This window comes from Acipenser ruthenus, chromosome 7 (assembly GCF_902713425.1).
Source record: "Acipenser ruthenus chromosome 7, fAciRut3.2 maternal haplotype, whole genome shotgun sequence".
Classification (NCBI taxonomy): Eukaryota; Metazoa; Chordata; class Actinopteri; order Acipenseriformes; family Acipenseridae; genus Acipenser; species Acipenser ruthenus.
In genome coordinates, this window is record NC_081195.1 from 8,120,025 (window position 1) to 8,144,491 (window position 24,467).

At 42.8% G+C, this 24,467-nt stretch overlaps 1 protein-coding gene across 1 annotated transcript in view; it reads right to left on the reverse strand.

Moving 5' to 3' along the window:
- Window positions 1-24,467, reverse strand: part of LOC117415382 (cadherin-23-like) — a 185,392-nt gene that overhangs the window by 154,452 nt on the left and 6,473 nt on the right. The window contains exons 3-4 of the mRNA XM_059026260.1: window positions 7,733-7,825; window positions 6,793-6,873 (exon numbers count right to left, since the gene is read on the reverse strand). Coding sequence (XP_058882243.1) covers window positions 6,793-6,873; window positions 7,733-7,805 — 154 coding nt within the window. The 5' untranslated portion in view covers window positions 7,806-7,825. The remainder of the gene's footprint in view (window positions 1-6,792; window positions 6,874-7,732; window positions 7,826-24,467) is intronic.

Genomic DNA, 24,467 nt, shown 5'->3' on the forward strand with positions numbered 1-24,467 from the left:
TACAGTATCAGTCTCTTTAACACGAGCAGGTAAGGAATGTCACCTCTGGTTACAGCGCTGTGCACGCAATGTGACTCTATGCTTTGTAAGTTACAGGAAGAGAAATGCAATACACAATGATGTATCATCTGTTTATGGACACCACTGATCCATGTAAATCATTATTGTTCCAGTTTCTTTATTATAATCAGCTCTCAGAATCAAATGCTAAAAACAATTGTGGCAGTGAAACAGGCTTGGATTGTGATCTGCTCAGATCTCAGAGAGCTAAGCAGCAGCAGCAAGGCAGTACTACTTGTATAGTGAACTGGTCATTTCACTTGGGACATGCAAAGCCAGATTCATAACCCCGGCCTCTAGAGGTGAAAGGCATGATTCACCAGTGGATTGGAAAGCTGCATCACCTCTATCACCATTGGTGCAACGGCATAACAAATTAACTCAGAAGCATATGAAAGATGAATAGGGTACTGAGCCCCACTTGTTAAGTTGTTAATGTTTCTCATCTAGAAAACAGTTCAGGTTGTGCAAATGTATTTATTTATTGCATTTGTAAAGCGCTTTTTATACAAAAGTATCGCAAAACACTGTAAAGTACATAGCAGGAAAAAAGAACATACCACAATACACTTGTATAGCATGTCACACATACAACTGCCACATTTAAATAACAGTATACACATAATACAAAATCAGCAATTTTAAAGTTACATTAAAACCCACTAAGTTAAAAAAGCCATTTTATAAAAGTGTGTTTTTAGTCTTAAAAACTGTAACAGTCCCAGCTTCCCTGACAAACAAAGGCAGAGCATTCCATAATTTAGGAGCTCTACAAGAAAAAGCCCTACCTCCCGTGTTGCTTTTGTTGACCCTAGGAATAACCAGCAGCCCCGCATCCTGTGATCTCAGAGTGCGGTTTGGAAGATACAGGGTCAGAAACCCCTGCAAATAAATACATGCTAATCCATTCAGGGCCTTGTAAGTTAACAACAAAATCTTAAAATCAATTCTATACTGCACAGGGAGCCGGTGTAAAGAGGAGGTATTCTGAACAAGCTGCAAGCGGGATAGCACACGTTTTGGGACACCAGAATAAAGTGCATTGCAATAATCAATTCCAGATTAAACAAAGGCATGCATTAGTCTCTCAGCATCAGATACAGAAATTATTGGTCTAAGTTTGGCTATATTTCTCAAATGGTAAAAAGATACTTTAGTAACTTCCCTAATATGAGTCTCAAATGAGAGATCAGGATCAAAGATGACCCCCAAACTCTTAATTTCTATCTTAAGTTTTGATGAGAGACTGCAAGGGTCGAGTTCATGTAATCCCACATTTCCTTTTAGTTGGTTCTGTGAGTCCACTAACATAACCTCTGTTTTATCTGAATTCAACATAAAAAAAATTCTGTGACATCCAATGCTTGATGTCTGTAAGGCAAGTAGCTAATAACACCCAGGCAGAAGAAATTCCTGGCTTTAGGGACAAATGTAGCAATGGAAGTTCACTCCGTGTCTGCGGATAATGTCACCTAACTGTAGCATATATAATTAAAACAACAAGGGACCTACAATGGAGCCCTGTGGAACACCACAGACAACTTCCAATAATGCCGATTTTACCTCCCCGATAGAGACAACCTGAAACCTATCAGAAAGATAAGACTTGAACCAGGACAGGACAAGGCCAGACCCACTGTGCTCTCAAGACGATTCAGTAGGATGGAAAGGTCTACAATATCAAAAGCAGCACTTAGATCAAGAAGAATTAATACTGATGGAAAGCCTGAGCTTATCAGCAGATCATTCACAACTCTGATAAGGGTCGTCTCGGTGATATGTGCAGCACGAAAACCAGACTTAAACTTGTTGAATATACCATTAAGAGTTAGACATTTTTGTAATGGAATTGCAACAACTCTCTCTAGAACCTTATCTAAGAATGGTAGGTTGGACTATAGTTATTGAGGACTTCAGGGTCCAAATTGTGTGTCTTAAGCATAGGCTTTACCACAGCTACCTTAAGTGCTGAGGGAACTATACCGGAGGAAAGTGAACCATTTACAGTTTTTAAAATGTGGGTATTAATAACACCAAGAACATCTTTTAATAGTTTTGTAGGAATAGAATCAAGAGAGCATGTAGTAGCTCTCATGTGCTGAATTAGCTCCGTCAGTTCTTGCAAGTTAATCAAAGAACAAGCCCCCATAGCAGCCTTGATAGGTGTAGTTTGTAGAATTGTGGTGGAGTCCTCTTTACTAGAAGATGTCTGTGGAATCTCATTTCTGATGTCTTATTTTTAAAGAAATGTAAGAAGTCATTGCAGCTGTGAGAGGAGCCAATGCCAAGGGTAGGACTATTAGGGGAAGGAATAATTAATTTATCTAGGGTAGCAAAAATAAATCTATTTTATTTGTTTCAATTAAATTAGAATAATATGATGATCTAGCCAACGCAGGAGCCTTCCTATATTTAACAAGGTGGCCCTTCCATGCTATGTAATCTCCATTCTAGTTTACGACCCTCATATTTCATCTTACAAGTTGTATCATTAAAACACAGTGAGCTTTTTTTAAAAGGACACACTCTGAGTTTTGGTTGGCGCTACAGTATCTAAGATACCAGTCCAGGTGGTGTTGTAGGGATTAACCAGCTCATCTACTGATGAGGACTCAGAGAGTGGTAATGAGCTCAAGACATCAGAAAGCTTAACAGCATTTGAAGAAATATTTTATAAACTTGGAAATACTGTATATTTGCATATACATATATTAAAAATGTATTGTCTTTCCATATGGGATTCACTCCAAATCCATGGTTCCATACACATGTATTACATCTATATAACTTAAAGGAACAGTACTTACCTTCCTTCTGGCCTCAAAGAATGATCATTTCAGGCATAAACCTGAACATGCTTGTGGGACGGTGCAGACTAAAAAGAAATCTTAGATGCTTGGACTACAACTGTTGCTTTAAATAATAATGCACCCATGCAGCAATCCAACAGAACGTTGTTTATAAAAATAAAATAAAATAATAATAATAATAATAATAATAATAATAATAATAATCTCCCTCAAAAACTCTAAATAACCATTTTTCCCCCTTCTGCTCATTTAGCAAAAATTTCAGGCAAGTGCAATTATGTACAGTATGTGGTTAAAAGGGGAAGGGAATTTTAATGACTTGCTTCTAGCAACTGACACTATTGCTATAAAATGTAATTAGTATTTAATTAGTAAGAACTGAACTAATTAAGGGATCTGGATAAGTACTGCAACTCATTCAAGTCCCCCTAGTAAATGCTTAATCACTGCTTACTTTACTACTTCGCATTCTAGTAGCACTAACTTCACAGAGGGGTATATGACACTGACCCTAATCTTTGACGATGATTGCTGACCGCATGTAATCTCTTAATGGTAGTATACAACTTTAAATTAACCATACCCAGTTGCTGACTGAGTGATTTAAAGACTCTTGGCACAGCAAACGGACAGACAGACAGATGGACGGACAGATGGCACAATGATCTTTCAAATACCATTTTGGTAACACTTTACTTTAGTGATCCTTTATAAATGGTTATATACAATTGTGGCAGAGTGGTTGCAGTGCACAGGTGCGTGGTGATGTCACGGACCAGGAAGCAGGACATAAACAAAAAGGTATGGGGCTGAAATGTCCGCAGCCTTATATTTATTAAATAATACAAAAATAAAGATTTAAACAAAACACAAAATAAAAGGGCATGATGGCCAAACAACTCAGACAACTACGGAACCCAACAGTATATTTAAGTATATTACTATAGCGATTCATATTTTAGTCACAGACTCAAGTCTCGTCTGTCCTCTGAGGGGGCCTTTTAATCCTGTGGCTGGAGCCTTAACTAACCATTAAGGCTCCAGCCACATTCCCACGGGTTTATTTAAGGATGGGGAAGTAACCCCATCTTTGCCAAATAACAATAATGCCAGCTTTTCGCCAGCCATTAATAATAAACAATAATGTCGGACGGCTTTTGTCCATAATAATAATAATAACAATATTAATAATAATATTAATAATAAATAAAATACACACAAGGGGTGGGCACCCCGTCACAAATCTACTAAATATGCTTCTACTTTGCTGTTGTATTATAAATAGATTAGGATGAAGAAGAAGAAGAAGAAGAAGAAGAAGAAGAAGAAGACGAAGACGAAGAAGAAGAAGAAGAAGAAGACGAAGAAGAAGAAGACGAAGAAGAAGAAGACGAAGAAGAAGAAATTCATTTGCAGAGGCTCTCCTACCTCCCCAGCAATTCCTACTGGGTGACAAGCATGATCAGTGCATTTTTTTGACAATGGATATATAAGTTTACCACTGTAATTGTGCAGTGTCCTGTGCATTTGACAATTATTTGCCATTTGTTCCTCTTTGGGCATCAACATGCTTTCACTATGCTTCATTAAACTTTGCTACGCTTTTACGATGGGAAACCTGTATAAGGGTTAGGAGAGTGAAGTTTGAATAAAATGAATACAGCAACTATTATCTGCAGTTTACAGCTGCTCCACACTAAAGAGTAATGAATCATTAGCCAGCGTGGCTGTGCATCAAACTTGAATTGCATGTCTGATTCAATGAAATACTGAACAGATAATTAACGGTACTTAACTAAACCGTGACCTAAACATCAGGGTCAGAGCTTGAAAAACGCGTAACGTACAGTAAATAAAAACACTCCCGTTATCTAGTCTTGTATGAAGAACTGACTGCAGTTAAACTGTGTTCATGCATGGAGATTTGACTGCTCCCTCCCCCACAACCTAAGAGAAATGGCTCCTTCTACCATTTTCATTATTAATATATTTTTGTTCGAGACGGATCATTAATATAGTCACAACACAGTGCCAGTGTAGACGTAACACAAATCGAGGATGCAGATTTTGCCAGTTTTTTAAGAAGTGAGCGATTGGTCTAAGTTGCCTTTCTGTCCCCCCCGTCCCCCCCGTCCCCCGTCCCCCGTCCCCCCGTGTCCCCCACCCCCAATGTGCTGGATGCCACTTGAAAGACATGTAACAGATCTGCCAAAAAAATAATAAAAACAGTTACTCTTGTATAACAACATCTGACAAGACTGCATATTGTAAACCTGGCCATTCCCAAATTACTCTGTCAGTCACTGGAACGCAAACGACAAAAAACAAACAAAAAAACACCACTACAGCAGCAGACCAACAGAGAAACAGAATCGCTTTAACCTTAAACAATTCGATTTCCTTATTGTCAGTTGCATTCTGACACGTGTATTTCTTTAAAAGGGATTACTATCACATTGATATGATTTACTGGTCGTGATAGTAATGCGTTTATCCATGGAAGATTGGAACATGCTTGTTTCTTACCTGCCCTGCGCTCTCATTCACTACATAGATCAGTTTTGAAAGAAGCACATGTTACCAACACCTGCATTTTCAGTTTTAATAAAATAATATCTGGCATCGTACTGGGTTAACTAAACTTCTGAAGCTCGAATGAAAACCAGAAATGGGTAACACTGCAATGAAATTGGAGTCTTATTTCCATCCCTGAGTTTGTTATACTTGCACTCCCCCTTCAATGTCTTATGTTCCGTCACCATTTTCAGCACAGGGTAAATCAAACCCTATTCCTTTTGCAGCTTTCATGCAGATGTTTTTAGCAAGCTTAACCTTCTACTGCTTTGTTTCATGCTCAGGTGACAAAAGCAATGCTACACTACTTGCAGTACTGGTACAAATACTGTATACAATGTCTGTCCACTTCATCAGGACCTAGTGGCCGTAGTCTTGGAGCAGCCTAACCAACATGACTGTCCTTGCTGCTGTGGCACCTGCTCAATGTGCCTCCATGATCATGCCCCTTAAATTAGATCTTTCCCCACTTCTGGTAGGCTGTTTGCAATTGTGCTGCTCCCTCTGCTTTTTATTGCTGCAGTGATCACACGTCACATCACATGATCCACCTGATCTGCACCTCTAATTCAGGCTGATGTCAAATATAATCCGGTAGACAGGTCCTAATAAAGTGGTCTGGCTGCGTGTATTATAAATGACTGAAAATAGAGGATTAACCACCAACTACTCAATTGATACAGTTAGCTAAAGGCACACCAACGAACCTGAGTAATGATATGCCTTAGGATAAACCAGTAATGGGAAGAACCATTGTTTTTGTTCTTTATATGCAATTCAGCAGTGTTTGAATTAAAAAAAAGCAAGCAAGCAAATGAGAAGCGGGTTCTAAAAGGTGAACTAGATGAGAGTTACGAAAAAAAGAACACAGTCTTTTAGAAATGTCTTTCAACTAGAAATGAAAGCAAAAGCATTCTGCATCACTGTACCTGAATTTAATTGGGCGACTGCAGATGTTAAGTTGCGGTAGACTTCTAAAGCTGCGTGAAAGATATTACAAGTATTTGTTTCCTCTTGTGTTGATCTTTTTGGATTATACAAGTGACACCAAACTATGCACTGAGCCTGGTTTGGAAGCACAACCTGTTGCTTACAACCAACCAGGAGCTGTGAAAAAAGCTGTGTAGGGTAGAGCAGGGTTTTATTCTCCAGCTTGTGTGTGTCACGTCCTTGATTTAACAATTGAAACATTGGAATATACTTGTTATTTAACAATTAACTAGTGTGATTGATTCAGTGCCCTTGAATCTCAATGGGTTCCCATCCTAGTTTAACCACAAAAAAAAAAAAGTGTTCACTTCACAGCACACATTTACTGTATATTGGGGAAAAAAGGGGGACCACTTACCTACTGGGGTGTCTTCGTAGATCAGGAAGAAGTTGTCGAAGAAGTAATTGAGAAAGTAAGGCAGACGATTAAAGGTCATGGCTGTGGAGGAAACGGAATGAAAACAGAGCGAGTTATTATATTAGCCCCTTCCAGGAGCTCTTGTTATTAATTGTTAAATGATTCATCTGTAACTTTAAAAATACTGGGGCTGAGATTAAATTTGAATTACAGAGATAACGGGGTCTATTCAATTGATCTAAAATGTTGAGGGATTTAAATCCTGTGTTTGTTTAAATCATTAAAAGAAGGGGATCTCTCTAACCGTGTGTGTGCGAGTCTCTGCAGTGTAACTTTGTGTTTTTGTTCCTAATTTAGATCTGCCACTGTTTAGATACATTGAATGAGAGTAGGATGTGAAAACATTCACAGACTTCCTGAAAGTAAGGCATGCAAACTGAGAGCATTCTTTAACCTACAGCAGTATGCAGGGATGGAAATAAGACTCCTATTGCACAGTAGTTTCACCCATTCCAGGTTTTACTATGAGCTTGATTAGCCACAGTGTGAAGGTAACAAGCTCAGGTGTGTCTCAGTAAAACTCATAGTAAAACCAGGAGTGGATTAAACTGGTATGCAATGGGAGTCCGTCAGAAGTATTTTCACATTTAAAGAAGATACAGGTTTCCGCAGGGGAGAGGGAGACAGGTAATGTGTCACTTTAATGGGGGCCGAGCGCCTCTTCAATAAAGCTGCTTGTTTGTGAAAGCTCAGTTCTACCCACACTGTGCTTTGATGTAAAGCAGCGCTGGCAGCTGCTTAATAAGTTTCTGCGGCGTCCAGCAGTACGTTTCATCGGCAATGCCTCCTGTGTCTGTTGGTTTACACGGCAGCGTGCGTGAAGCTGCCACACAGAGAGACAGCTTCATCAGCACTGCATTAGGAGGTGCTCAAGACTCACCTGGACTGACAGAGAGCAGCAGCAACACAGACAGCAGGAGACTTCTGACCAGACCACATCGACGCACAGCCATCGTGGCAGCCTGTGGCTTCCCTAGAAATTAAAAAAAAATGATATATATATTAATAATAATAATAATAATAATAATAACAACTTTCTAAAGTCTTATTGTTACAGAACACAGTGTTGTTTTTAGAACAAGCTAGTTGGTGTCTCTTTTTTTTTTTAAATCACTTAACCCAGTGCACTTGCAATCCATCCCAATCCACCCAAATGAATTTGCACATTCATTTAGCATTTTTAACATGCTTTTCCAATGACTTAACCATAGTTTAACATAGTTTATCACGGTTTGTCATGTTTTTAATATGCTTTACCATATCTCTCTGGACTACATAAGGGTATGTGTCACTATCCTTGTTTTAAAGGATCTGTTATTGCAAAACTTTAATAAATCCTGTAATTGTTTTTAATTGTATTCAGTTCATGGTGTATAATTGTAGCATATGTTTATTATACAAATGATTGTGAATTGTAACGTGCCTGTGGTCCTCTGGGATACCCTTGTAAACGAGGGTCTAACCTGGACATTTTAAATCAATAACTGTACAATGCTTGCCTACACTTCACCATGCTTTCACTCTGCTTTAATACACTCTGCTGTGCTTTCACTATGGGCGACCTGAATCTCTTACCCGAACACTAGAAATAAATAAACCATTAAAGACCTGGTAAGCAATGGCTTGAAAGAGCCTCGGACCTACAGAAAATACATCCAAAAGGGATATGTGATTAAACAGGTTTATGAGACTTAGGGTGATGGTGTGTAGATCCACCAGCTAAACTGGCGAAGCATATTTAAACTGACTTTTCATTGTCAGTTTACTGCCTCGGTATGCCAGTACGGCAGCAGAATGTCAGGACCCTGTATGAGAGGAAAATATTCTTCCAATCGGCTTTTAAAAACACTCAGTGTGGAAGTTAATTGCCATTGATTGGTACTCTGTTGTAAAGGTGATGGATGGTCAACTTTTCATGTTTTGAAATCAACACATTAATAAATGGATTTATTGAATACCTGTTAATAAAATATCTACTACAGCCACCTTGTCCTTGTAATATACAGTAAATACAGCATCTATGATCATGTTATCTTCACTGGAATGAGTGTACAGCATGTATGCCTGTAACCAGTCTCTAACTGCATTCTAGAAGTTACATCTCTACAGTTATTGAATAAATTGGTTAAAAATGAATCACAATTGGAATCAGACACGCTCTGACCTCTAAAGGGTTAAGTCTGGCTGCTCGGCTACGGCTCTGGGGCCTCAATTAAAAGTTGTCTGGAGGCAGCCTGCTTTGAGAGATTTATATCCTGGCAGAGACGGGGCTCCACATTAAACAAATCGGGCCCCAATTCTACTGTAATTACCTGCATTCATAGCTGACAGCTGGGGCTAGCTTCTCGTGCGCTCTCTCTATTCACCACTCTCGCCCCTGCCTTTGTGAGGAGAGAGGCAGGCTGCTGGGGGACTACAAGCCCTCCCTAATTGGAGGCAGGCCAGGATTATTATTGTTATTAGCCCAACGGGATAGCCCCGGTACTCGATCTGGCACAAAGGTGAGAAAAAAAATACAGTTTGAAAGATTTCCTTTATTTTACTATTCTTTTTCTTTTGGTACTTAATGACACACAGTATTTTTCTGTTCTGTTGGTGCTATTCAAATAAGCTTTAACATATACAAAACACACACATTGGCCCGAAAACAAAAATACCAGAAACGTTTGTTAACATTCAATGATCCATTAAGGTTAAACTACATGTGTGTCAAAGTAACTCAGGAGAAGAACTTGATAGTCACATCACTGTTTTTTTAACCTGAAGGCATATTGTTCAAAATCATATAGATTTAGCCCTGCTGAAACCTCCCAAAATGACCCAAATGGCTTGAATTTTGTTACAGGGATGGAAATAAGACTGATTCCATAGCAATTTCACCCATTCCAGGTTTTAAAACAAGCTTGATTAACTACAGTGTACAGATAACAAGCTCAGGTGAGTCTTATTAAACACAGTAATAAACCACGGGACTAAACCATTTGTCAGCAGCTGATCAGTAGGATTTGAACTCCATTATAAGAATCCCCCATAGCAGAGCATGTTTTCAATGCATTTCCAAAAACCTGTGTGGGATTCGCTCTGGAAATACCTCTAGATTGAACAGAAAGATTCCACTCTCCACTCTAAACTTCACATCCCTGGAGTTCCCCTGAAGATTTATAGAGAACATCTTTCATCAGCAAAGTCATTCCCAGGCTCTTCTTGAGGGAGCTGGTGGTAACATTTATTTTCATTTGACTGTTATTTCCCACAGCCTTCATATAGTTTCGGCTTCCTTTTCACACACGTGAAAAGTGCCGGCATTAAGCTGTAGTGAGAGTCCTGTAATCTGTGGTTTAACTACCACAAAGCTATGACAGATAAGGATTGACAAAGCTTTCTTCAGAGGTTAATTATTACATCCGAGCCGACTGGAATTGTTACGCAAAGAAAGAAGCGTGTTTATTTCACAAGGAACTACACTTAATAAATAACACTGGGTCTTCCCATGCATTTTAATAAGATCACCCTGTTTCCTCAAATGATTGATTTATTCATAACTAGGGCTTGAATTTCCAGTCTTTATTACATAATTGCACCGGTCGTAGCACATGATTGACATCCAGCTTTCGCACATCCAGGTAAGTACAACATGTGCAGAGTACAGCAATGATGTGCTTTAAAGACTTTGTCATATCCCTCGAATCTCAGCAGGACCTCCAGGTTTAATGAAGTGTGATGTGTTTGCTGTACACGGCAAAGTAAAGTCTTCTGAAACACGAGTGTGTGTCCCTGGTATGGGAATTAATCCAAGGGGAGTGGTAATGGATCGTAGATTGGGGTCTGTGAGACTAGACGCGTCTGCGTTGTATTGTAGCATGCAAGTGCAGTTGATGTGCTTCACGTTGAGATGTAATTATGTGTGTGTTTTTTTTTTCCTGGATTGCAGCTCCGCTTGTCCAGATCTTGCCAGACCTCCTCGTTTATTAAGGGTTGAGGTATTATTGAGGTAGGTAAGGAAGCAGGCAGGGAACCCCTGCAGTGCTGTGTACTTCACAGCTTTTCTGTGACAGTAGCAGGAGCTGAGACGGAGGTGAGGGGCAGTGCTTGATCTATCTGAGCCGCGGGATATCAGGCAACAGTGCTGTTGCACAAATTACCTCCAGAATTGGAAAAGGCAGTCAGGCGGACAGACACCCTAACTAAGATCTGGCAAGCAGATTACTCTCTCTCTCCTTTCCTTTCCTCAATCTCTCTCGTTCCATCTCGATTTACAAGGCTTTCAGACAGTGGAAAATTGTAACTTTTTTTCCAAGGAAAATAATGGTTCTATTAAAAGGTGCTCCTGTTCGCATTTCAACCTTGTGTTGCACAATACACTTCTCCGGATTATTCTTGAGCAGTAAAAGGTTTTTTTTTTTTTTTTTAAATGCTTTCAGTTCTTTTCATTTTTTCATGTTTTATGTTGCGGCCCTTTTCTAAATGTGTTTTGCTCCAATCTGCAATGACAGATCCCTGTTAACGTTACACAATTGAGAATTAACAACCTGAGGGCGCACAGCAGAGCTGGAATTATGCTGCTTCCTTATTTGGATACAGGTGTTCATTAAAGACTGGAGCAAACCTTCCGATATGGGCCAGTATGTTTCACTGTCAATACATTACTAATTCACACTTCACATGTCCAGTTGGTTGATTATGTTGCGATAATAATAATAATAATAATAATAATAATAATAGCCTTTCATGTATGTAACTCAAAGCACTGTATTTCTTGCCAGCCTCCCTCTGTGTTGGTGGAGCAGAGAAAGAGAAATGAAGCAATGCTCTGGAGCTTTACTGTATATCCATGATGGAGTGTTTCAAGTTATGGCTGGCCATGCGCATCATATTAGTCCATCAATTCCCTGGTTAAACGGATTAACATCATGTCATCAAATACCCATTATGTAAAACATGAACCAGTCTCAGTTACATAATCATGCATTTTGTGTTTTAAAATTACTGCGTCTCAACTCTTTTACTAAATTGTTCCATGATCAGGGAGAAAAATAACTAAACTAAAATCTATAAATATCACATAGGGTGCTGCAGGTCAGATACAAGTTAATATCCACTCCACCACAGAGAGGCCAGGGCGGTGACAGGAGGCAATTTCCTGGCCACTCTGACCTTGAGTGGTTGAAAATCAGCTTGCCTCTTCCACAGAACCCACAGTGTATCTTTGTATAATGCATACTTAATGAAATAATTCAAAAATTACAGCAAATTTTCTTAAGACGCCATGTCCGTCTGATACCAACTATCTGATACATAGAAATCTCAGATGGCTGGATCACATCTATATCAGGGTCTTATATATATATATATATATATATATATATATATATACACACATACACACACACATACACACACACACAGTGCCTTGCAAAAGTATTCAGACCCCTGACCAATTCTCTCATATTACTGAATTACAAATGGTACATTGAAATTTCGTTCTGTTTGATATTTTATTTTAAAACACTGAAACTCAAAATCAATTATTGTAAGGTGACATTGGTTTTATGTTGGGAAATATTTTTAAGAAAAATAAAAAAATGAAATAAATTGCTTGCATAAGTATTCAACCCCCACACATTAATATTTGGTTGAGCCACCTTCCGCTGCAATAACAGCTTTAAGTCTTTTGGGGTAAGTATGTACCAGCTTTGCACACAGTGTCGGAGTGATTATGGCCTATTCTTCTTGGCAGATTTGCTCCAGGTTGTTCAGGTTGGTTGGACGACGCTTGTGGACCGCAATTTGCAAATAGTGCCACAGATTCTCAATGGGATTGAGATCAGGACTTTGACTGGGCCACTGTAGAACATTCACCTTTTTGTTCTTGAGCCACTCCAATGTTGCTTTGGCCTTGTGCTTGGGATCATTGTCCTGCTGAAAGGTGAATTTCCTCCCAAGCTTCAGTTTTTTAGCAGACTGAAACAGGTTCTCTTGCAGTATTTCCCTGTATTTTGCTCCATCCATTCTTCCTTCAATTTTAACAAGATGCCCAGTCCCTGCTGATGAGAAGCATCCCCACAGCATGATGCTGCCACCACCATACTTTACTGTAGGGATGGTGTGTCTTGAGGCATGGGCAGTGTTAGGTTTGCGCCACACATAGCGCTTTGAGTTTTGGCCAGAAAGCTCTACCTTGGTCTCATCTGACCACAAAACCTTTTCCCACATCGCAGCTGGGTCACTCTCATGCTTTCTAGCAAACTCCAGACGTGCTTTCAGATTGTACTTTTTGAGTAACGGCTTCTTTCTTGCCACCCTCCCATAAAGGCCAGTGTTATGCACAGCTCTTGATATGGTTGACTGGTGCACCATTACTCCACTCCCAGCCACTGAACTCTGTAGCTCCTTCAAAGTGATTGTTGGCCTCTCTGTGGCTTCTCTCACAAGTCTCCTTCTTGTTTGAGCGCTGAGTTTTGAGGGACAGCCTTTTCTTGGCAGTGCCTGGGTGGTGTGATGCAGCTTCCACTTCCTGATTATTGATCCAACTGTGCTCACTGGGATATCCAAACACTTGGATATTATTTTGTACCCTTTCCCTAATCTATGCATTTGTATTACTTTATCTCTAACTTCTGTAGAATGCTCTTTGGTCTTCATTTTCCTTCAGATTCACAGCCTGACCAATGATCCTTCAACAGTGGGGTTTTTATCCAGAAAATGTGACCGCAACTTTAATGGTTCACAGGTGGATGCCAATGGTAAGGTAATTGTGTCCTCGTTAGGGCAATTTCTTTCATCGGTGTAAACTGGGAGCTTCCACAGCACAGAAGTTGAATACTTATGCAAGCAAGATATTTCAGTTTTTTATTTCTCTTAAAAATATTTCCCAACATAAAACCAATGTCACCTTACAATAATTGATTTTGAGTTTCAGTGTTTTAAAATAAAATATCAAACGGAACGAAATTTCAATGTACCATTTGTAATTCAGTAATATGAGAGAATTGGTCAGGGGTCTGAGTACTTTTGCAAGGCACTGTATATATCAATTATTATTGTTATTGCTACAGGCTCACACAGCTACAACCATCTGAAATAAAGCATCCCCCCGCCCCGGTCTCTTAACACAGCCCTGCAGCCTCTCCGATACGATGGACCTCTCTCTGCTGTTAGGATTCCTGTCACTGTCTCCCCACTTCAACTACAGACTGTCAGCCGTTTCCTCAATGCGCTCCGTGTAATTTCAGCCCTTCATTGCGACATATTCCATCCTGACCAAATCAAATAACACTCTGTGCAGGGAATGCATAAGCCCCCAGGGTGAGGGACTGACACTCTCACAGTCACTTAGAAAACACGCACGCACCCCTCCTCCCGCTCTGTAACAACAACAGGCTGATACTTTATTGTTTTGTTCATTTTATTTACCAGTGATATTAAAACGTGATTACATTTGCACGGTGTAATACTGCACTGAAAAATACTACCTAAAGGATTACTTATTCTTAGAATTTGCATATGTGTGTATATATATATTAAATATATATCTCCCCACCTGACTTTCTCACTGTGGCATAGAATTCTCAGAGTCATCTGCAGACTTAGTGGATGGCGTGTTTTTTTTTAGTTTTTTTTTTTAAAAAACAGTCGAGTTGGATTTGTTTGAATTTTAGGAAGTCAGAAAACACGGAAAGTAAAGTTTTTATGACGATTTTAGTGTTTGTAGCTGTGGCAAAGTGCCCGCCCCTGTGTGTATTTTGTGTGTTATGTGTTGAATGTTGCGTGTGTTAATGTTGGTGTATAGATTGGTACACGGGATATAAACGGGTCTGTGTTTCACGTGTGTTTAAAAGTGTAGATTTGTATTTAGGCACGAGGAGGGCACAAATCACTTCACGTGCTGGTTAAATGTAATATGTGAGCACGGGGTTGCACAGAATTAATTCACGTGCTGGGATTCAAGTGAGTAATTAATTAGTAATTGAATCCCAGCATAACAGTATATATAGATGCACATTTCTGTCACTCGAGGTGAGGTGTTCAGAGAGTGGAGAACGGGAGAGAGAAAGGAGTTAAAATAAGTAATTATAAATATAATAAGTGTTTTGTTTGTACTCACCGTGTGTGTTCGTCTGTCTCCGTGCACCGTTAGTGTTTAGTCGTTTTGTTTGTCTGTTTATTTTGGCGCAAGTGCCGTGTCCTGTTTTTGTGCTGTTTCAACCCTTTTATTTGTTAATAAACGCTGAGTGCAGCCATTGCACTCAGCTCATCACAACAACTGTCTGTGTTTGAATTCCTTTCTGGTCTGACGCAACCCACTCTGGCCGTCTTTGTGACACGTGGTGTCATCGTGGGATAGCCGCGCCTCCAAGCGTCAGACCAGGAGGGGTTTTGTTTAAAAAAAAAAAAATAATAAAAAAAAAATAATAAAAATAAATAAATAATATTATGGCAGAAGACGCCATCAAACTGCGGGGCTGGTTCCTGGAGAATGCTGGGCTGGAGGCCCAGTCTCTGCCCATAATCGTCCGGGTCCTGTGGATGATGGACAGTGAGAGATGGGAGGCCTATCAGCAGGAACACACCCCAAACACCTTGGAGGAAGGTGTGGAGTTTCTCCTCAGCTACCTGGAGGCAACGATAAAAGGAACAGCAGCCCAGGTAGCAGGCCCACCAGCAGAGGGTGAATGCCTGCTGTCCCCATCTCCACCAGCAGAGGGTGAGTACCTGCTGTCCCCATCTCCACCAGCAGAGGGTGAATGCCTGCTGGTTTTGCCTCCACAGCCTGAGTGGGAGGAGCCCGAACGTCCTACGCCCGAGTGGGAGGAGCCCGAACGTCCTACGCCCGAGTGGGAGGAGCCTGAACGTCCTACGCCCGAGTGGGAGGAGCCCGAACGTCCTACGCCCGAGAGGGAGGAGTCGGTGCGTCCTACGCCCAAGAGGGAGGAGTCGGTGCGTCCTACGCCCAAGAGGGAGGAGTCGGTGCGTCCACAGCCCAAGAGGGAGGAGTCGGTGCGTCCACAGCCCAAGAGGGAGGAGTCGGTGCGTCCACAGCCCAAGAGGGAGGAGTCGGTGCGTCCACAGCCCAAGAGGGAGGAGTCGGTGCGTCCACAGCCCAAAGGGAGGCAAGTCGGGGCTTCCACAGCCCTGGGACCCAAGCCACCAGCAGAGGGAAAATGCCTGCTGGTTCAGCCCCAAGAGCCGGAAGGGGAGGAGTTACAGGCTCAACCCCCTGAAAATTTTTGGGGGGGAGAGGGGCAGGAGGCTGGTGTCCCCCAGCAGCCTCTATTCATGCTGCTGAAGGCAGCACGGGGCGCACCAGCCCAGCCGCCACAGCGGAGGGAGCCAGCGCCGCCAGGAGCAGAGGAGCTGCCTCTGCCTCCGCCACCTCCACCGGCAGGAACAGAGCAGCAGGAGCTGCCTCTGTCTCCGCCACCTCCACCGGAAGGAGCAGAGGAGCAGGAGCTGCCTCTGCCTCCGCCACCTCCACCGCTTCCTCCACTAGGAGCAGAGGAGCTGGAGCTGCCTCTGCTTCCGCCACCGCCCGGAGCAGAGGAGCAGGAGCTGCCTCTGCTGCCCGTACCTCCACAGGGAGTACGGTGGCCGGAGCCCCAGAAAGGGGAGCTGCCGGCCACGAAGAGGGGGGACGAGGTCTGGAGACCACTTTCCCCAGCAGCAGTTTCGCTGCAGGAGTTCTTTTGGCCGGAGCCCCACAGGAGGGAGCTGCCGGCTACGAAGAAGGGGGAGGTCGGGGGACCACCTGCCCCCGCAGCTTTTTCGCTGCAGGACGGGACCAGCATGCTGTCAGCCGTGCCACTACCGGCAGGGGAGCTGACAGCATTTCCAGCCATGGGCCCACTGAAGCCTCCCTTCCCAGCCCGAGACTTTGGCCTGGACTGCTGGGTATTTAAGGGGGGAGGTGGCCGTTGAGGCCATGTGTGCTTTGCACAGGGGGGGGGTATATGTGGCAAAGTGCCCGCCCCTGTGTGTATTTTGTGTGTTATGTGTTGAATGTTGCGTGTGTTAATGTTGGTGTATAGATTGGTACACGGGATATAAACGGGTCTGTGTTTCACGTGTGTTTAAAAGTGTAGATTTGTATTTAGGCACGAGGAGGGCACAAATCACTTCACGTGCTGGTTAAATGTAATATGTGAGCACGGGGTTGCACAGAATTAATTCACGTGCTGGGATTCAAGTGAGTAATTAATTAGTAATTGAATCCCAGCACAACAGTATATATAGATGCACATTTCTGTCACTCGAGGTGAGGTGTTCAGAGAGTGGAGAACGGGAGAGAGAAAGGAGTTAAAATAAGTAATTATAAATATAATAAGTGTTTTGTTTGTACTCACCGTGTGTGTTCGTCTGTCTCCGTGCACCGTTAGTGTTTAGTCGTTTTGTTTGTCTGTTTATTTTGGCGCAAGTGCCGTGTCCTGTTTTTGTGCTGTTTCAACCCTTTTATTTGTTAATAAACGCTGAGTGCAGCCATTGCACTCAGCTCATCACAACAACTGTCTGTGTTTGAATTCCTTTCTGGTCTGACGCAACCCACTCTGGCCGTCTTTGTGACAGTAGCATATTTGTTTTTTTACTGTATTTCATAATTCAAATGTTGAATTGATTGCAAATTCCCCTTCCCAACACTGCTACACACACCCTCTATAAATTACACCTGATTTTAGCTTTTCTTTTTACTCCTAACAATGTTTTTTTTTCCATATTGCACGTCCTTTAAAAGGTGGGATAACTGATAGGGCTGTGCGAACGCCTCCTCAGCATGACTCAGAGTCAGAGGCAGTGTATTGGATTACTGCCACACAGGCCAGGAGGGCTCATCTGATACAGTGCAGCAGGCAGCAGGAAAGCAAGCGTAACTCGCACTGCCATGCACAGGTAAACCCAATGCACCAGCCGGGGTCGTCAGAACAGACTGCAACTGGTTCAGGAAGCCAGCTGGCATGATGGTATTATTATTATTATTACTATTAGAAGATAAGCAATGTTGTTCCTGAGTAGCATGCAAAACATGGTTGTTATCGTGTAGCAATTTTAATAGAAATATAGATATTTTGGAGACAAAGATTTTTGATCTATCCATAGCCCATAAAAGCTACTGTTCTGAATCCAGTCAAACATTCTTGGAAAACGTTCAAGAGTTGGCATCTGAGTGGAGAGAAGTTAAAAGTGATCTACTGAGCAGAGTGCTGAATGTCATTTCAAAGACTTGTGCAAAAACTTCACACAGTGTGACAAGTTGTAGAGAAGCTGTGACTATTTATTTTTATAAAGACTTCACTTCGTCGACCCCCTAGTAAACTGTTGCATTGACTTGACACGAGATGAGCAATACACTGGAGTAAACACTTTGGAAACGTGGAAATATACCCTTAGATTGGCCGTTTATTGTAAGGACTTATAATACACAGCCAACCACAATATCTTTTCTTGGCTGCACAGAAGCTTTGGAGATAGTGTTTGTTTTATTAAAGAAACAAGAACACACATCTAAACTTCAAAAGGAACTCGCTCAATCCTGCCTGCCTGCCTGCACTGTTCTCCCACCACCACCACACAGCAGAGCTGGGAGATTGTCTGTGCTGTACAGAAACAAGCACGCATGTTTGATGTGGTTATCCTGTACGAAAGAGACATCTGGAGGATAATAATCATCATCATATCAAACAGGTCAGGGAATGCAGGGAACAGCAAGTCTAGAATAACACTGTCAGGCGCTGTCATGCTTACTGGCGGAGGCCTATTTTTATCCAAGGCAGGTAAAAAGCTAATTTGCCTTGTGCCGTGGACCAGCGGGTTTGTCAGGATCCATCGGATCTAGCAAAACCCTTTCTTTCTTTTTTTTTTAAATTTGGTCTTTACCAGCTTGTTTGCCCCTTTCTAGTTTGACCTCCACTTGACCCAGACTGGGATGGATTCTCAATTGCTAGTTACTCTAAATTAGCACATTTTTATCAAAAAAGAAAATAAAGTGATGAGAACAGAAATACACAATTCAGACAATTATAATTTGGGGGCCTGTAAGTAGTCCTCAGATTGCATGGGGTGGGGTGGGGGGGGGGGGGGGTTAAGAGTCCAGTACCTTTGGACCAACATGGTCCTCCTGATAAGTTCCCTGGGTGGTTAAAATTGTAGATGGAGCCATCAGAGGGGACGTGGTTTCCATGGTGGCTTCCCGCTTCTCAGATCCTTTTCCCCTCAGAGCAGCTGGCTGCCAGCACAACCAGAGGTCATTTTCAGAGCTCCAGCCTGCAGCTGTGCCCTGTGCTACTAACTGTCACCTGATACACATGCACCGATCATTCAAATATTTAAAAGAGGAGATGATTATCTATTTAGAGACCAGGGTATTCCATAAGCAAGGGGTCCGAGTGAAGAAAAATGGGCAATGCAATCCCCAGCCCTAGTCTTGCTGTAAATAACGTGTGCCGCTACTGAAGATGTTTAGATTATTATAGCATCTGCATCATCGCCCGCGGTTGTTCACCTACAAACACTCGCTCCTATAACAGCCACAAATCTCCCAGTGCCAGCTTGAGCAACCACAGCCATGCTAAACACATAAATATCAAAAACAAGGATTTGTCAGACACAACGGAGAACAATGAATGGACATTATCTTCCGTTGGATGGTTATTTATGGGGCAGCCTGTAATTGAACACCGTACATCCATGAGGTGCAAGTTATGCAGTGGAGTCTCACTCATAAGTCTGCAGTTAGCCTCTACCACTCATAATTAGACTTAACCTTGACGTATCTGTTGCCAGGCAGGTTATGGTTTACGTGTGGATACTTGCTTAAGTTTTGATTTCCATACAGTACATTTCCCTTCCACTTCCCTCAATTTCAATTGAGGAAAAAATAATAAAAGGTCACCCAAAGCCTAAATTGGACCTTCAACAGGGAGGACCAAAACAAAATTGCCTTTTTAATTGCTCGTGGTACAAAAAAAAAAAAAAATGTTGACTATTACAGTATTCACTGTTTGGTTTCTCAAACTGGCTCTTCATCTTTCCAGTGGATTTCTGTGGGCTACAATGATTTTAAAAAATCTTCCACGGGGCTGTAAAAATATTTTCTACAAATGACATCATTCAGGATTTAATAATCAAGTAAGTCCATGACATTGTTGTTATATTCTGTTGCTTGCCTTATGTGCTGCTTATACTATCTGAAACAAAAACGCATTGGAAAGGTGAAAAAATGCCAAGTTATCAAAAGTGCCCAGTCATTTAAAGTAAAGATATCAAAAACACAAGCCAAGTTAGAAGAAACAATTGGGGCAACCTTGGCCAGCACCAAGCAAATAGGCCACTGTCAAAGAGGTGGAGGCCAAGGTTGTCTCAATTGTTTCTACTAAACTTGGCTTGTGTTCTTCAGGCACAATAAACGCGGATCAAACGCATGAAAAACACAAGCCAAGTTAGTGCTAATATATAACACATTTTAAATTAAGACAAAACCAGAAACATTTATTGTGTATACATCCGCAGTGCAATTAATTAATATAATGTAATTTATTGTTTGCTTATTAAAAATAAACTGCACATGTCCATTTATTGTGAATTTCTGCATCGAAAGTGGCATCTCACTAGAAACTAGAGAACTGAGCACACACCGATGATGGCCAGAGTTTGCCTTACAGGATGTGCATGCGTGGAATGGAACACTTGTTATGGTTGCCACTACTGAGTGTGCCAAACACTGTGTGCACCAAGTACCATGTGCACCGAGCAACAGGTACTGTGCTCACTGGGGTGCTATCGTACCGAGGGCACCGAGTGCACCATGCACCGTGCGCACCGAGAACACCGAGTACCGTGTGTACCGGATACACCGAAGGTGATCTGTACCGAGTACTGTGTGCACTGGGTGCACCCAGGCACTATGCACAGAGTACCGGGCGTAGAGAGTGTACTAAGCACCAAGCACTGTGTACACACCGAAGCACTATGCACCAAGCACCGTGAGCACCAAGGCTATGTGCACCGAGCGCCGTGCGCATGAGTGCACTAAGCACCAAGCGCGCTGCGTGCACTGAGGCGCTATACGCACTGAGGGCACTGAGCGCACTATGTGCGCCGGGCACTGAGGGCACTGAGGCACCGAAGGGCTGAGTATGCACCGAGGTACCGAAGCACCGGGGGGCAGCTGAAGCAGCGGTGCCTACCCTAACCGCGTGCAGTGACACACCTGGTCAGCGCGTAGCGTATACTAGGGGACACACAGGCCGAAGCCGTGGCGGGCGAATCTGTTGACGGAGTACAACACAATAATACAATAACAATATTACAGGGGAGCACACTGTTGAATTTTTCAAAGGCTCGACACACCGAGGCGGGTGGGCCAGGGCAGCCAGCGAGGTCTACTCTACAGCGGGTCTGGAAAAATACAGTCCAAGGAGGACAAGGCCTGCATATTTATTTATTTGTTTTTGCTGCTGCTGCACAGCTCAGTTAAGCGGGATACCGCGTGCGTGCTGCAGATGTGCCAGCAAGCGTACTTGGTCAACGACAATATACAGTATGTATGTATATATATATATATATATATTTTTTTTTTATATATATATATATATATATATTAAAACTGCCACTCAGCAGCCAGCTGAGTCGCTCGACAGCGGAGGTAAGGCAGAGCCTAGCCCCGGTGTAAGATGTGCTGCCACACGAGTGAAGGCTGGAAATACAACACTTACGCCTTTAAATCAATACTGCGTAGGCAGTCGACTCACGTACCACAGATAAGAAAGCAGCAGCCTGCAACGTGAGACCGCGCAGGTTGCCGAGGAAAAAATAAAGAAAAAGGCTGAATCAGGAGTCACTGATTCCGTGAAGGCGGCAAGCCAGCTTTCAGCGTGAAAGGCAAGGGAACTGCAGTGACTCGAAGCTCTTTTTCACAATACGCTCAGACCTTACCGTCTTGAGAGACAAAAAGAGAAATGACTTTCTCAGTATGACTGTTTTAACTCTTCAGTAGGCGGGACCGAGGGAGTCATCCCAGGAAGGGGCCTATCGGCAGCTCTGGTATACAGAGCTCAGAAAATACCTACCAATAGGCAGGCATATCTCATACGTAATGTTGTTGGTGGTCATCTTCGAATTGAAAGGGAACTGCTGTTTTTATTGAAGCATTGGAACAGCAGGCAAATAGACGCTCTCTTATGAATTGGTTTAGCTCAGATAGACAGCTCCAGGACACACAGCTACATGAAAACCACAACACGACCTCGAGCTGCATGCAGGCAGCTCCTAAATATTGATCCCAGCCCTGCCCTGCCCTGCCCTGCCCTGCCCTATTGGCTCACACACACACACACACACACACAGGGGTACATGTACATACACACAGTCCAATCGCTCATACTAAGAGCTGGTTGGCGGAACCCCCCCCCTCCCCAAGCATCCAGTCCCAAATTAACCCGTCATTACACTGCCCCCCACTAAAACTCTTGACCTGGTCCCGTTGTGGCAGCCTGTGTGGTTGCCAGTGTGGAGGACAGCAACGGACGGGTCCTGACGGCATGTTTGAGGGCAACGCAATGCGACAACCACTTCAGGACGACAGTCCCTCCTGGGTCAGGGCTTCCTGGGACTGCTGCCCACCTCCACACAGCGGGACAGAGGCTAGCCAGCACAGCCCCAACAGCAACCTATGAACCTGGCTACTATTTGGCAAGGCCTGGGTGCTGCAGCCACGGCATGGGGCACTCTCTTTAAGACGGCGATGCTGAGCTCTCTCTCTGGGGCTCTGGTGGCACGGGGCTCTCTCTCTCTGGGGCTCTGGCGACGCTGGGCTCCCTATCTGAGGCTCTGGCAGTGTGGGGCTCTCTCTGGGGCTCTGACAGCACGAGGTACTCTTTCTCTCTGATAATGCAGGACAGTCTCTTCCGGGCGGCGGGAGGTACTCTTTCGGTGACGTCGCTGTGCAGTCTCTCACTGGCGATGGCGCGGCGTGCTCTCACTGGCAGTGTGGGGCACTTTCTCTTCGGTGGCGCGGGACACTCTCTCCCAGGCGGCAGGTGTGGAGCAGAGCTCTCTGGCGGCAGCTGCAGTGTGGAGTTCTCTCTCAGGCGGTAGCGCTGGGTACTCTGGGGATGCTGGGTTCTCTCAGCATAGGATGCTCCTTCCTTGGCGCCACAGGATCGCTCCGGCAGCGACTCGACGACCCCCTGGATGATCTCATCCCACTCCCTCTCCGATCGCCACGGCTTCTCCTGGTGTCCACACCCCAGCTGTGCTCTCTCCCACTAGCCCGGTGCAGGGCTCTCTGATTCGGCGGGTGGTAGGAAAACAAATAGGAAAGAAAGAGCCGTCGAATTTAAAAGGCACATCTACCTGCCTCCGCTTTTGGTCTCCATTTTGTCACGTATGTGTTTTTAAATAGTATTTTAAAAGGCATTAGGGTTTTAGAGCAGTGCTGGAGATGGGCTGTATTGGTTTTATTGCTGTTTTTTATTTGTGAGACCCGTCTCTGTGCAGGTATTGCGTCGCACTGCCCTTTAGTTTGAAACTAATTCTGTGTTTGGTTATTGTTTTAATTAACGGGCAGTGCAAACCACTTCCCGTGACTGTGTATTCGAGATCTGCCCTGTTTGTTAAGTATAGTTTACCACCTGTATTTAATAAAATGATGTTCATTGCCGGACATAGTAGTGTGGTCTAGTTTATATTTTCCTTCTGGTATTCTGCCTGGCAGATCCCACCCTGATCAGAAAGAACGAGTGCCCCTCCCGGGTGCTACATATGTTCAGCAGCAATCTGACAAAGTGATTTATTTTATTTTTTTTAATAAATAGAATAATTGATTCAGCATAATGCAATTGACATACCCAAATACCATCATGATTTCATATTTCATCAACAGTATACCACAAATACATGGAATACAATGGAAACTATCAGCACTATATATGCATGTTAGTTATGTGTGCAAAAGTATGTATGTTCAATGAAAGTATCATGCATATCAACTACATTTTTTTCACAATACAAATGTGTTTGTTATACATAAATAAAACCTTTTTTTTTTTTGCAATATAAACCGTGTGGGAATCAAACCCAAGACATGCTTCTAATGCAGCTTGCCGTGCAGATGCCTTAGCGTTCACGCCACGGTTTATACTTCAATTTCACAACATTTGCAAGTAGCAGTAAAGTTACAGTTTTTATAACAAGATTTTGTAAATAATAATTATGTTATCCCGATTGTATTGACAGTTTTCATCTAATTTTGCAAACTATCATAAAAAGCTTGATCTGTTCATTTAGTATATTGTAACGTGATCATGTTTATGAAGTAGTACTCAGGGTAGGGGTGCCACGTTTTCCAGACCAAACCCAGACATTTCTCAGTCAGCCTTGGTCTATCAAAACTGCAGATAATGTAACACAGTTCAACACAATTAAGCAAACACAACTGAACAGAAATCATTCTGCACGTACCTTACATATTGCTCACGCTGTGCTCCTTTTTGCACAGCATAGGCCTTTTAGTACAGTCTCCTTAGCTTAACTGTTTAGCTGTCACTCGCTGAAGCTGATTTTACAGGAAATAGATTCTAGTTACTGACGCTTCATAGGACAAAAGTTTTTGTTTTATAAAGTTATGA